We start from the raw sequence: 15,309 nt of genomic DNA on the forward strand, positions 1-15,309 counted from the left end.
TGGAGCAGGGGAAAGTGCGTCATTATCCTGCTGTAACCTGGTTGTGCTCTGAGGTGCTGACTTCTCCCTAGCCCTCTGCTGCAGGGCCCAGGGGCTGCTGGCAAAGCCCCGTGGAGGGTTGGCCTCCTTCACCAGGGCGTAGGGTGGTCTGGCCTGTCGCCTGGTGTGGTTGCCGTGTTCTTCTTTCTTTGGACCTAACTTCCCTTCCCTAACCAGGAAGGACAGAGGGCAGTGCAACAGTGACTCTCCCTGAGAACACAGCAACACTGGGTGTGTGGAACCTGCCTGGGCCTTGCACTGAACTGACCAAGTGTCTGTCTGTCTTTTTTTCCCCCTTGAAATTTATTTATTTGAAAAGCAGAGTGACAGAAAGAGAGAAATCATTCCTGGTTCACTCTCCAAGTGACCAGAGTCACCAAGGCTGGGCCAGGCTGAACCCAGGAGCCAGGGAGCTCTATGGGAGTCTCCCACAGCCGAGGATTTGGGCCATCCTCTGCTGTTTCCCAGATGCATTAGCAGGGAGCAGGAATGAAAGTGGAGCAGCTGGGACTCTAACCTGCGCTCTGATAGGAGATGTTGGTAGCTTGGGGCCTGCACTGTGGCATAGTAGGCTAAGCTTTTGCCTACTACGTGGCACCAGCATCCCATGTAGGTGCTGGTTCTAGTCCTGGCTGCTCCACTTCCAATCCAGCTCCCTGCTATGGCCTGGGAAAGCAGTAGAAGATGGCCCAAGTGCTTGGGCCTCTGTACCTACGTGGGAGACCTGGAAGAAGCTCCTGGCTCCTGGCTTTGGATTGGCACAGCTCCAGCCACTATGGCCATTTGGGGAGTGAACCAGTGGATGGAAGATCTCCCCCCCTCCCCCGTCTGTAACTTTGCCTCTCAAATAAATAAATTAATTAATAAATTAAAAATATGTTGGTGGCTTAACCTGCTGTGCCACAACACCAGCCCCTAACTTAACCAAATTTCTAATCAACATCTGACTTGTGTTCGTGGTTTTTTTTTTTTTTTTTTTTTTTTCCCACTGATAAAATCAGTGGCTGGCTGGATTGCTGAAGGGTTCAGTCCGTGTAAGCAGGTGAGGCATGCAAATCCCATCATTCCCCAGCTGACTTGGATCAAGGGTCTGCATCACAGCATAGCCACAGTCTGCACAATGAGGAGGCCACACAGGACAGGCTGATGTGTGGAGGACATCTAGGGTGCACACCAGTCGGAGAAGCTAACATTTTGCTTGTTTCAGGAATGGCGTACGCGCTCCTCGCTGCAGTTCCTCTTGGATATGGTCTTTACTCTGCTTTTTTCCCAATCCTGACATACTTTATTTTTGGAACGTCAAGACACATCTCAGTTGGTAATTATAAGCATGTTTTCTGATTATATTTGTTCATATCGGCATGTACTGTGTGCTTTGTACATCCTGATCTTGTTGATGTCCCCCAGAGAAATAGGACTTCAGTGTGTGCCTGTTTTTCTTTCTTTTTTTTTTTTTTTTGACAGGCAGAGTGGATAGTGAGAGAGAGAGAGAGACAGAGAGAAAGGTCTTCCTTTTTGCCGTTGGTTCACCCTCCAATGGCCGCTGCAGCCAGCGCATCTTGCTGATCCGAAGGCAGGAGCCAGGTGCTTCTCCTGGTCTCCCATGCGGGTGCAGGGCCCAAGGACTTGGGCCATCCTCCACTGCCTTCCCGGGCCATAGCAGAGAGCTGGCCTGGAAGAGGGGCAATTGGGATAGAATCCGGTGCCCCAACCGGGACTAGAACCCGGTGTGCCGGCGCTACAAGGTGGAGGATTATCCTGTTAAGCCACTGCGCCAGCCGCCTGTTTTTCTTATTCGATGATGTTAATTTTATATATGACTCTTTTTGATGAAGAGGAAAAAATTTAAGGACTAAAACACATCAATTTTAGCATGTTTTAATTTTTAAGAGTTATCTATTTATTTGAAAGTCAGAATCACAGAGGGAGAGAGGGAAAGAGAGCTTGATCTTCTATCTGCTGGTTCATTCCCCAAATGGTCGAAACAGCCAGAGCTGGGCCAGGCCAAAGCTAGGAGCCAGGAGCTTCTTTTGGGTCTCCCACGTAGGTGCAGGGGCCCAAAGACTTGGGGCATCTTCTGCTGTTTTCCCAGTTGCACTAGCAGGGAGCTGGATTGGAGGTGGAGCAGCTGGGACTTGAACTGGCACCCATCTGGGATTCCGGTGCTACAGACAGTGGCTTAACCTGCTGCGCCACAGTGTTGGCCCCATGTTTTCATTTTTAAAAATGGGGTGAGTGATGTGACACAATGGGTTAAAGCCCTGGCCTGAAGGCCGGCATCCCATATGGGCAGCAGTTCGAATCTCTGCTGCTCTACTTCCCAGCCAGCTGCCTGCTGATGTGCCTGGGAAAGCAGCGGAAGATGGTCCAAATGCTTGGGCCCCTGCATCCATCTGGAAGAAGCTCTTGGCTCCTGGCTTCAGATCGGCTCAGCTCTGGCTGTTGGGGCCATTTGGGGAGTGAACCAGCGGATGGAAAACTTCTCTCTGTCTCTACCTCTCTTTATAACTTTTTCAAATAAATCAAATACATCTTTAAAAAAATTTTAAAATATGATACATTTAATTTCATATTTAGAAAGTGTTATCTTCCAAAATATAAAGTGACAAGTGAAAAAAGTCACAAGGTCTTTGAAACTAAGGTTTAACCTAGATGGATTTAGCCACTCAAGTTAGGCTTGTCAAATACATATTCATTATTTCATTAAGAAGCATACTTGTTTCAAGTCACTAATATTGGAAGACTGGCAAAATGTTGCCAAAACAGCTTAGAAGCTAAGCTTGGCTTTCCTTCTTGGTATTTCTCATAATAGATTTTCCTGCCACTCCTAAAATGTGAGTTCTCTTTTGCTATAATGTTCTTGTTAATGAATGCTTTAATGCTATTTTGTAACTGTGACATTTATGCTAGAGATAATTTCGCTCCTCCATCCATCTGCTGGCTAGACATGTCTACCTGAATGAGTCTTGAAACAAATACAACCATCGCCTCTATTCCAGCCCATATCCTTGTGCTTAGCTGTATGCTTCCCAGTAGCTAGCTTATTGCCTTGTCTGAAGGAGGAGGTCAGGACAAGGTTATTGCTTTAAATAACTTCCTTATCTTGGTGCATTAATTAGTGTCAAATGCCTGACTACATGAAAAATATAGAAGTCGATTTTTCTCTTTGATGCTGTGTCATTTAGATGTTCTAGATCCCAGGGTTTGGGTACTTATTCCTCCCCGTGATAAAGCCATCCCTGACCAAAGGATAGGATCATCATGATGGGTGAAAATATCAGTAGTGATCGAAGCACTTGTTGGAAGAAAAGAGTACTTCAAAAACATACAATTTTCCATTTGACATTAAAAAAAAAAATACTCTGTCTCGCCAAGAGAAAAAGAACCTATAACACACCTTTGGTCATGTGGGCCCTGTGGTATTGATGAAGGCACTCAGATCAAGATGTTGGGAACTCTAGGAAAGGAATGAGAGTATTTGGCATGAAAACTATATGGAACAAGTAAAGAATCAACGCCTAGGCTACCTCTGCGGGGAAAGCCTTCCTGAGAGCTCCCCACCCCCACCCCAGCCTCTGTGCAGGTGAGGATCACCCAGATGAAGCCATCACCTGCCCACACGTCTCTCACGCCCACAGGTGGATCATGAATGCCTTAAGACATCCAGTTTTTAGTTTGTTTTGTGGACAAGTGATATTTGCCTAGTCACAGGTAATGACTTCACACAGCTGTCTGATCCTATGTAGACTCACTGAGCCTAAACACGTGTGGTTAATAATTGATTCATTGATGGAGACTTTCCCCCCAGGACCTTTCCCCGTGGTCAGTTTAATGGTGGGATCTGTTGTTCTGAACATGGCCCCTGACGAACACTTCCTCATACCCCTTAATGGGACCGCAGCAAACACCACTGTCGTAGACTCTGCCGCTAGAGATGCCGCACGTGTGTTGGTCGCCAGCGCCCTCTCTCTTTTGGTTGGAATCATCCAGGTAATGGGCAGATCCCTTGGTGAGCTTTTTATTTGCAATAATTAACTTTAAGGCATGTGGACTTAAGGATTCCTCTAAAAGCAAAACTAAGCAATTTCCTAGACCCCACAGTTATTTTTTAAATTGCATTTTTTAAAAAAAGATTTATTTATTTGAAAGGCAAATGACAGGTAGAGGGAGAGACAGAGATACAGAGGGAGAGAGAGGTCTTCCATCCACTGATTCACTCCACAAATGGCCACAATGGCTGGAGCTGGGTTGATTCGAAGCCAGGAACCAGGAGCTTCTTCTGGGTCTCCCACGTGGGTGCAGGGACCCAAGTACTTGGTCCATCTTCTACTGCTTTCCCAGGGTGTCAGCAGAGAACTGGACTGGAAGTGGAGCAGCCAGGACCCGAACCATTCATAGCGGATGCTGGCATTGCAGACAGCTGCTTCATCAGCTAGGCTACAACACCAGCCCTAAGTTACATTGTTTTAGGTTAGGTGCTAAAATAGTTGGCAAGACTCAACTTAGTAAGGCTCACTTGTCATCAAAGTCAGAGGCAGAAAAGTGGCACAGAAGGACATGAGTGATGCATTTGAGGGTGAGAGAAGTGTTTTGGAACCCATAAAGGAGAAAAAGTATTATGCTAAGTAGGCATACAGGATCTGAAAGACACAGAAATAAGCTACCCGGTTTTGCTTTTTGGAATACGTACATAGAAACACTTCAAGGTTATATTATTCATGGTTTTCCAATGTTAGAGTGGTGGAGGGGAGGGGAGAGGCAGGGCATTAAGAAAATCAAGTGTGTTTTCTCCAAGTATTTTTTTTTTTTCAGATTTATTTATTTGAAAGGCAGAGCTGGCCGGCGCCGCGGCTCACTAGGCTAATCCTCCGCCTTGCGGCACCGGCACACCGGGCTCTAGTCCCGGTCGGGGCACCGATCCTGTCCCGGTTGCCCCTCTTCCAGGCCAGCTCTCTGCTGTGGCCAGGGAGTGCAGTGGAGGATGGCCCAAGTCTTTGGGCCCTGCACCCCATGGGAGACCAGGAGAAGCACCTGGCTCCTGCCATCGGATCAGCGCGGTGCGCCAGCTGCAGCGTGCCTACCGCGGCAGCCATTGGAGGGTGAACCAACGGCAAAAGGAAGACCTTTCTCTCTGTCTCTCTCTCTCACTGTCCACTCTGCCTGTCAAAAAAAAAAAAAAAAAAGAAAGAAAGGCAGAGCTACAGGGAGAGAAGGAGGAAGAGATTGATCTTCCATCCGCTGATTGGAAGACAGCTTTTTTTTTAAAAAAAGATTTTATATATTTATTTGAGAGTCAGAGTTAGAGAGGGAGAGACAGAGAGAAAGGTCTACTATCCACTGGTTCACTCCCCAAATGGCTGCAATGGCCCAAGCTGGGCCAATCCAAAGCCAGGAGCCAGGAGCCAGGAGCTTCTTCTGTGGGTCTCCCACATAGGTGCCAGGGTCCAAGCACTTGAACCATCCTCCACTGCCTTCCCAGGCCATTAGCAGGGAGCTGGATCGGAAGTGGAGCAGCCAGGACTAGAAATGGCACCAATATGGGATGCTGGCACTGCAGGCAGAGGCTTAGCCTACTATGCCAAAGTGCCAGCCCCTTTGCCAAGTATTGTGTGATAGGCAGGGTACCAGTGTTTTAATTGGTGTTCAGCTGAACCTGTTTATATTTCCAGAGAGTTGGTTCTTTTCTTAGGCAAGCAGTTGAGCCTTCCTTCCTTCTTTCCCTAGTTGATATTTGGAGGTCTGCAGATCGGATTCATTGTGAGGTACTTGGCAGATCCTCTGGTTGGTGGATTCACAACAGCTGCTGCCTTCCAAGTGCTGGTCTCACAGGTGAAGATCGTCCTCAATGTTTCAACCAAAAACTACAATGGAGTGCTCTCCATCATCTATGTAAGTGTCGCTTCTTGCTCCAGGGATGGGTCACTGTTCATCCCAGAAAAAAAAAAAAAATCTGTTTTTTCTCTCTTGACTGTGACTCTGGGGAACCTATATTCTTCCATGTGTCCTTTGGAAGCCATTGAAAACACTGAAGCCATAGAGTTAGGAACATTTTATTTATTTATTTTTTTGAAAGGCAGAGTTACAGTGCACAAGAGAGGTCTTCTGTCTTCTGGTTCACTCCCAAAATGGCCACAACAGCTGGGGATGGGTTAGGCTGAAACCAGGAGCCTGTCGCTTTTTCCAGGTTTCCTATGTGGGTGTCAGGGACCCAGGCGCTTGAGCCGCTGTTTTCCCAAGTGCATTAGCAGGGAGCTGGATCAGGAGAGCTGGCGCCCACGTGGGATGCAGGCAACACAGGCAACAGCTTAACCCACCACAACACTGGCCCCTTGGAACATTGAAGATAGCAGATTTTGCAAATCATTGCCGTTAATGGGTCATAATGGTTTTGCAAATATCACTGCACTTAAGAATGTTAATGTAAGCAAAGTGGCACAATGAAGTAAAGACCAGTGTGACAGTGCAATAGACTTGAGTTCTAGTCTCCGCTTTGCGTCTGACAGTCTGAGTGACCTTGGATACTCTGTAGAGGGTGGTGGCTAAAAGGTCAGGTTTAGAGCGGGATGCACCAGTATCTAAATTTGGACTCTCCTGCTACTAGCATGTAAGCAAAGTACTGTGCCTCAGTTCCCTTCTTTGTGCAATAGGATCTACCTGGTTGTATTGTTACATAAAAACAGACAATGGGGCTGGTACTGTGGCGCAGCCGGGTAAAGCCCTGGCCTGGCACCTATATGGGCGCCAGTGCTAGTCCTGGCTGCTCCTCTTCCGATCCAGCTCTCTGTTATGGCCTGGGAAAGCAGCCCAGAGACTGGCACATAATAAGTATTCAAAAAAGTTATTTAGAAATTGCAATTTTTTAAAAAGATTTATTTTTTAAAAAGATTTATGTATTTGAAAGGCAGAGTTACAGAAAGAAAGAGGGAGATACACAAGCACACACACACACACACAGATCTCTTCCACACCCTGGTTCACTCTCCAAGTAGCTGCAACAGCTAGAGCTGAGCTAGACCAAAGCCTGGAGCCAGGAGCCTCTTCCAGTTCTCCCAAGCAGGTGCAGGGACTCAAGCACATAGGCCATCTTCAGCTTTCCCAGGCACATTATTAGCAGGGGGCTGGATCAGAAGGGTAGAAGCTGGACTCGAACTGGAGCCTATATGAGATGCTGGCTTCACAGGCAGCAGCTTTACCTGCTATGCTGCAATGTTGGCCCCATTATTTCTCTTTTTTTTTTTTTAAAAAAAATTTACTTATTGATTTGAAAAGCAGAGCATCAGAGAGAGAAATGGAGAGAGAGAGAGATATCTTCCATCTACTGGTTCAGTTCCCAAATGGCCATGACAACCAGGGCTGGGCTAGGCCAAAGTCAGGAGCCAGGAACTCCATCCAGGACTTCCCCACGAGTGGCAGGGACAGAAGCACTTTGGCCATCTTCCGTCTACCCAGGCACATTAGCAAGGAGCTGGATTGAAAGCAGAGCAGCCAGGGCTGGAACCAGCACTTTGATAGGGGATGCCAGTGTTTTAAGTGGCAGTTTAGCCCATTGCACCACAACATGGGTCCCTGAAATTGTTATTTCGGGGCTTCTTGTCTTTATTATCAGTAAAATGAAACCATTGGTAGTGTATCTCGAAAGCCCTAACCATGAGAGTCCACAAAATGCATGATGTAAATGTCTCAGCAATTATAGAAGAAAAGGAACATTAGATTCAGGGATGACTCAACATGCAAAAGAGATGCAAAAGAAGGATGGTGCACGTACTAATTAGATCTGAAAAAGTTCTTGGATTTAGATGTATGTTCTTGGAAAATGGTGATAATAGCAACATGGTGTCACCCTAGCTTGGAGGGAATGATACTACACAAAAATAGTCTGCCCACATTAAGACTAGGACTTGAGTCCTTTGTTGACCCACGTGTTGGCTTCTAAAACAATGGAAGGTCAGGCACACACACAAGAATTGGCGAGGTTGTCAGGAATTTCCTAACAGTGCTGCAAGTCCACGTAACTGCATCCATTCAACACTTACTACCAAGTGCTTACTGTAGTGCAGGTACTATGCTCAGCAGTGGGAAAAGACAGGGGAGGAGAATCAGACAGTGATGATCTTGGACTTGGAACTTCAACAGACTTCAGTTGGAGTTTTGGTTCTGCCCATGCTACTCATGAGACTTTGGGCATGTTACACTTCACTTCCCTGAGCCTTTGTGTCTGCAATTGCAAAATAGTAACTACTTCTATTATTGTGAAGATTAAAAGAGAAAATTTGCACAAGGTACTTAGCACGGTATTGGATACTTAGTAAGATCTTAGTTTATCATTATTTTCAGTATCACAGATCTCAGAGCTTACACTCCCCAGAGACCCAGCCAATTAGAAGGCATTAGAACAGGCTATTGGTTAATTCAGCATTGCTTCAGCCATTCTTTATTTTATTTATTTATTTATTTATTTATTGACAGGCAGAATTAGACAGTGAGAGAGAGAGAGACAGAGAGACAGGTCTTCCTTCTGTTGGTTCACCACCCCCCCCAAAATGGCTGCCATGGCCGGAGTGTTGCACCGATCCGAAGCCAGGAGCCAGGTGCTTCCTCCTGGTCTTCCATGTGGGTGCAGGGCCCAAGAACCTGGCCCATCCTCCACTGCGTTCCCGGGCCACAGCAGAGAGCTGGACTGGAAGAGGAGCAACTGGGACAGAACTGGCACCCCAACCGGGACTAGAACCCAGAGTAATGGAGCCGCAGGCAGAGGATTAGCCAAGTGAGCCATGACGCCGGCATGTTTCAGCCATTCTTGATTTTTCCCCTCCTACCAAGTCCTCAGTTCTCTCTGAGACCTTCAGAGTACCTTATTCTGAGAAGCTATGCCACTTTTGTTTTGTTTTGTTTTGTTTTTGACGGGCAGAGTGGACAGTGAGAGAGAGAAACAGAGAGAAAGATCTTCCTTTTTCCATTGGTTCACCCTCCAATGGCTGCTGCGGCCGGCGCGCTATGACCAGTGCACGCGCTGATCCGAAGCCAGGAGCCAGGTGCTTCTCCTGGTCTCCCATGCGGGTGCAGGGCCCAAGGACCTGGGCCATCCTCCACTGCACTCCCGGGCCACAGCAGAGAGCTGGACAGGAAGAGGAGTGACCAGGACAGAATCTGACACCCCGACCGGGACTAGAACCCGGTGTGCTGGCGCCGCAGGTGGAGGATTAGCCTATTGAGCCTCAGCATCAGCTTGCTATGCCACTTTTATAGCCCCTGGCATATTTTGCTTTACTTGGTTTCATACTTAACCCAATGATTCCTTCATTCCTTCGTCATCATCCATCCATCCATCCATCCATCCAGTAAATATGTGTTAAATACCTACCATGTGCCAAGCACTGTTCACTCCCTAAACAAACCCACTAATTCTTGAACCTATTGAGATACTTCTTACCAAGTGGACTCAATTCTCTGTGCAAACATTGCTAGGCCTGTATATCTACATAAGTCACAGAGGGCCCAGGCCAATGGTCTTGGCCATTGATGGATGCTGAAGAGCAGGTGAAATCTTGTTTGATTTCCCAGGATATGTCCAAGAAGAAACTTGTCATAAGTGATTGCATTTTGACAGGGACAAAAGTGACCAGAAAACACTGAAGCAAGATCAAAACTATTGGCTTTTAATTTTAATTTTAAATTGAATTTTATTTGAAAGGCAGTGAGACAGAGAAAGATCCTCCATCCACTGATTCACTCTCCAAATGCCTGCAACAGCCAGGGTTAGTTAGGCCAGGTCAAAGTTGGGTACCTGGAATTCAATCCAGCTCTTCCACTTGGGAAGTAGGGATCCAACTGCTTGAGCCATTTTTTGCTGCCTCCTAGGGTGCACATTAGCAAAGTGAGCAGAGGCCAGACCTAACTGCAGGCACTCCCATGTAGGACACAGGCATCCCAAGTAGCATCTTAACAGCTGCACCAAATGCCTACCTCATCAAACAAACGCAGTCGCTAGGGGACTTCTTTCCTGTTGACTACTACTCTTGAAGTCCCAGTTTAACCTGTGTCATAGGATTTTTTTTTTAAATAGGCTTTATTTCTTAGAGAAGTTGTAGGCTGACAGCAAAACTGAACAGGGAATACTGAGTGTTCCCATCTATCCCCTGTCTGACCCACAGTGCCACAGCCAACATCCCTCATCACACCAGCATGCAGCATTAGTCAACAACTGATGAGCTGGCTGGCCCAGAATTCTGCAGGGGAATTCCTCTCAGGCCAGCCAAGTGCATGAAGGTGTTGTACTCATCCCTGCATAAGCTGGTGAATACCAGCTTTCCCTTTTGGAAAGAAAGATTAGGTAGGACTGGAAATGACTGCAGAAAAGTTGCATGAGTCATTTGGTCCCTGAACAGAGGGGTTTGTTTAGGACCTCACTGTTGCACTCCTTCATGAAAGAATCCTTCAACAGGTGCAGAGAAGTGGTAGATTTCTTGAGGAAAGACTGTACAATTGTTCGAAGAGACTTTGCTTTCAGTAGAGTTCATATTGTCCATATTGTAAGGTTGTTGTCCCTTGGTTTGTCTTATCCTCTTCAACCAAGGAGCTACTGGCAATTGGAAATAGTCAATACAAAGAACTGAAAGAGGAGACATCAGAAAGAAAAGGCTCTAATTCTCAGATGCCAGAGATGCTGCGTATAGAATGCAGAAGGGCGAATGGCAGGGTTGGCACCAATTCAGAGTTAGCAATGTCCTTGGGTAGGCATTTGGCCCAGCAGTTAACCTGCTGCTGGGATGCCTGCAAACTCTGTTAGAGTGCCTGGATGGAGTCCTGGCTGTGCTCCCAACTCCAGCTTCTTGCTAACGAGTCCCTGGGAGACAGCAGGTGATGGCTCAGGCATTTAGGTCCCACTTGGGATACCTAGATTGAGTTTCAGACTCTTGGCTTAGGTCTGGCCAAGCCCTTGCAGTTGTGGGCATTTGGAGAGTGAACCTGTGATAGAAGCTCTGTCAAAAAACAAATTTTGGGGCCGGCACTGTGGCACAGTGGGTTAAAGCTTCGGTCTGCAGCACTGTCATCCCATATGGGTGCCGGTTCAAGTCCCAGCTGCTCTGATCCATCTCCCTGCTAATGCATCTGGGAAAGCAGCAGAGGATGGCCCAAGTCCTTGGGCCCTTGCACCCATGTGAGAGACCCAGAAAAAGTCCTGGCTCCTGGCTTCAGATCAGCTCAGTTCCGACCGTTGCAGCCATTTGGTGAGTGAACCAGTGGATGGAATTCCTCTCTCTCTGTCTCTACCTCTCTGTAACTATGTCTTTCAAATAAATAAAATAAATCTTTAAAAATAATAAAATACATTTTAAAAATTTATAAATAATTCACAAAGAATTGGTAATACTCTTGATACTATCATACAGCTACTCAATCTAAAGAAAATCCCACAGTACACTTAAGAGTCACTGTGTTGGGGCAAGCAGGCGAAGCTGCCACCTGTGACACTGGCATCCCCTGTGGGCACTGGTTTGCATCCTGGCTGCTCCACTTCCAATCCAACTCCATGTTAATGTACCTAGGAAAGCAGCAGAAGATGGCCCAATTATTTGGCCCCTTCCACCCACTTCATCTGGGAGACCCAGATGAAGCTCCTGGATCCTGGCTTCAGCCTGGACCTGTCTGGGCCTTTGCAGCCATTTGGGGAGTGAACCAGCAGAGGGAAGATACCACTCTCACTTTCTCACCCTCTTTCTCTGTAACTCTGCCTTTCAAATAAATGGTTCACCTCGCTGGGCAAGGGAAGCTCTCTTCACTTGCTTACTAAATTGATGCTACCTGCTCCATTTCTTCCCATAATGAGGGAGAAGACCAAGTTGAAAAGTTTGCCCAGAGGTAACAGTTTTGAAAGCTGCCACTAAGCCTGATAGGATTTGACAAAGAAGGTAACATGCACATTAAGGGTTGACCTCTACATGTACCACATATCTGATAGAGGGAGATGCCTGACAGTCCAGATAAGATGAACTGAAATTCAGCTCCAAAAGTTAACTGAGAAACTTCCTTCCAGGCAACGTTCGTTAAGCATAATTTGCAAGAACAAAGAAATCATTTAGATGAAATGGTCCTAAATCCTCCCAACACAGTAGGAAGTGTGACAAATGATAAAACCCATGATAGAAGATCTCAAGATCATGACTTGAATTACAGTGTGCTAAGCCAAAATAGAGAATTGTGTGTGTGTCCGTATTTCACACATATTTTAGTATTTTAATAGTAAACTAAATTGGAATTATTTTTGGTGTACTTCTTAGGGTCCCATTTCTGTATATTTGAGTTTAATCTATTTCAGTTTATATGAAATACTTTTATTTCTACATAGGTTCAACTTTCTACTGTAGAACTCCTGATGAGATTCTGAATGATAATATATGGGCAGCTAATATATACCTTATATTTATGTATTATATATAACATATTTAATATATAATGCCTTGCTTTCTGCAATTATGCATTTGCCTTGGTTGTTGAAATTATCTAAAATAAACTGATTTTGTTTTTTGCAGCTCATGTAACATTTTTAATACACGAGAGATGGTTTCTATTCAAAGATCTGACTGTCATAGATTGAGAATCCTAGAGAGATCACATATTTTTATAAGATAAAAAATGTTTCTGTGATTGATATAATCCTTCTAAAAGTTTTATGATTTTGTTTGAATTTTTTATTTTGAGTTAAAAAGTAAACTTTTGCTATAGAAAATTTATAAAAACAGTATACCTAGCTCACGAATTATTAACTAAGTATCTGATTGATTAACAATTAAATGTAAAAGGGTCAAACAGCCATCATTATCTTCAGGCCTCCAAGGCAGGTGAAGCTATTATTTCTGTGTTTAGATGCCCTGAGTTGTTGTTACTGCTTGTGGTGGTTTCCCTACCTTCTTTTCCTCCCTGCTGTGCCCTCTTCCATTAGCTGTCAGTGTCTATGCCTCTAGCTACTTTTTTTTTTTTATAAGATTTATTTATTTATTTGGAAGTCAGAGTTACACAGAGAGAGGAGAGGCAGAGAGAGAGAGAGAGAGGTCTTCCATCTGATGATTCACTCCCCAGATGGCTGCAATGGTTGGAGCTATGCCGATCCAAAGCCAGGAGCGTCTTCTGGGTCTCCCACGTGAGTGCAGGGGCCCAAGGACTTGGGCCATCTGCTACTGCTTTCCTGGGCCATAGCAGAGAGCTGGACAGGACGTAGAGCAGCCAGGTCTCAAACCGGTGCCCATATGGGATGCCGGCACTTCAGGCCAGGGCGTTAACCCGCTGTGCCATAGTGTCGGCCCCAGCCTCTAGCTACTTTCAGCAACTCTGGAAAGCAAGTAAAGTAAATCTGTAGTGTTGGGTTAAGCAAAAGAGCAAAAATATGCCCCACTGAAAGGCCAAGAGGCTGCCTACAAGTTAGATGCCTGACCTCCAGTAGTCCAAGTTCTTTGTTGTTGTTGTTGTTTTTTGACAGGCAGAGTTAGACAGTGAGAAAGAGAGACAGAGAGAAAGGTCTTCCTTCCGTTGGTTCACTCCCCAAATGGCTGCAACAGCCACAGCCAGGGTTAGGCCAAGCCAAAGCCAGGAACTCCATCCAAGTTAGCCATGTGGTGGTGGGGTGGGGGAGTGAGGGACAAAGACCCAACCATTTGGGCCATCCTCTACTGCCTTGCCAGATGCATTAGCAGGGAGGTGGATGCCAGTGTTGTGAGTGGCGGCTTAACCCCACTGGGTGACGATGCTGGCAGCTCTGTTTCCCTTCCTCTTATTTTTCCCCACATGGTTTGTTTCTTCCAAATCAAATAGCCATTCTCTGCTGAGGTTCCAGAATAGCCAGCAGACCACAGAAAGACAGCATTTAGGCCTCCACTTGAAACCGACAGCTGTAATATAACTGCTGGTCTGCAGTCAAGGCCACTCTTTCCCTTGTCCTTGAATGTGTCCCATAGAGTTGAGGTTCCTGGTAAACCAACTCCTAGATGAGATTACTTAATGTTTCATGTAGTTGCTACCAGGTTGGCATTGTCATTACCTTCAGAGTTCTTCATCTGTAAAAATCAGTAAGTTCCGGCCGGCGCCGTGGCTCACTAGGCTGATCCTCCGCCTTGCGGCACCGGCGCACCAGGTTCTAGTCCCGGTCGGGGCACCGATCCTGTCCCGGTTGCCCCTCTTCCAGGCCAGCTCTCTGCTGTGGCCAGGGAGTGCAGTGGAGGATGGCCCAAGTCCTTGGGCCCTGCACCCCACGGGAGACCAGGATAAGCACCTGGCTCCTGCCATCGGATCAGCGCGGTGTGCCGGACGCAGCGCGCCTACCGCGGCGGCCATTGGAGGGTGAACCAACGGCAAAGGAAGACCTTTCTCTCTGTCTCTCTCTCACTGTCCACTCTGCCTGTCAAAAATTAAAAAAAAAATCAGTAAGTTCCATGTTATAAACTATGAGATTCTCCATTTGTGTATCATCATATAAAAATATGTCTATAAAAAGAGTCACTCAAAGAAAAGTAAACTTCTTTTGGAGATTACTCATCTCAAAGAATTGAGCTATATCTTTTTTGTTTATTTAAACATTTATTTATTTGAAAGAATTACAGAGAGAGAGGAAGAGACCTTCCATCTGCTAGTTCACTCCCCAGTTGGCCTCAATGGTCAGAACTGGGCCAAGCTGAAGCCAGGAGCCAGGAGCTTCATCTGGGTCTCCCACTTGGGCCATCCTCCATTTCATTTCCCAGGCCATTAGCAGGGAGCGGATCAGAAAGTGGAGAAGCTGGGACTCGAACTCACTATGCCACAGCACTGGCCCCTTAATTCTATTTTTTGTGAACTTTTGAAGTTCCCTTGTGTGTGTTTGTGTGCATGTGTGTGTGTGTGTGAGAGAGAGAGATTGAGAGGAGAGAGAGAGAGAGAGTTGAAGAGATGGCATGTACTTCATGGTCTTTGTATTAACCAACATTTTTTGTGTGTGTGATTTTACATGACACTTTCAAGTATTGTTTGATGATGATATCATGGTTTTTATGTGGTAAGATTTGCATGAGAATTGATTTTTGGGTGTATCTGTGGAGCAGGAAATATATCAAACCTTTCTTCCTTTTACAGACTCTGATTGAAATTTTTCAAAATATTCGTGATACCAATATTGCAGATTTAATTGCTGGATTACTCACCATTGTTATCTGTATGGCAGTGAAGGAGATTAATGACCGATTTAAACACAAAATTCCAGTCCCAATTCCTATAGAAGTAATTGTGGTAAGTAGAATATGTAGTGAG

The 15,309-nt window shown here is 45.9% G+C and overlaps 1 protein-coding gene and 1 non-coding gene across 2 annotated transcripts in view; one reads left to right on the forward strand and one right to left on the reverse strand.

Moving 5' to 3' along the window:
- Nucleotides 1-15,309, forward strand: part of SLC26A4 (solute carrier family 26 member 4) — a 59,311-nt gene that overhangs the window by 12,078 nt on the left and 31,924 nt on the right. Inside the window, exons 3-6 of the mRNA XM_062198917.1 lie at nucleotides 1,247-1,357; nucleotides 3,848-4,029; nucleotides 5,764-5,928; nucleotides 15,136-15,288. Of these exons, the coding sequence (XP_062054901.1) occupies nucleotides 1,247-1,357; nucleotides 3,848-4,029; nucleotides 5,764-5,928; nucleotides 15,136-15,288 (611 nt within the window). The remainder of the gene's footprint in view (nucleotides 1-1,246; nucleotides 1,358-3,847; nucleotides 4,030-5,763; nucleotides 5,929-15,135; nucleotides 15,289-15,309) is intronic.
- Nucleotides 13,822-13,957, reverse strand: LOC133768657 (small nucleolar RNA SNORA2/SNORA34 family). The gene has a single exon (XR_009867044.1). It is a non-coding gene; the product is annotated as a small nucleolar RNA SNORA2/SNORA34 family (small nucleolar RNA).

The sequence above is a fragment of the Lepus europaeus genome, chromosome 1, assembly GCF_033115175.1.
Source record: "Lepus europaeus isolate LE1 chromosome 1, mLepTim1.pri, whole genome shotgun sequence".
In the NCBI taxonomy this organism is placed as follows: domain Eukaryota; kingdom Metazoa; phylum Chordata; class Mammalia; order Lagomorpha; family Leporidae; genus Lepus; species Lepus europaeus.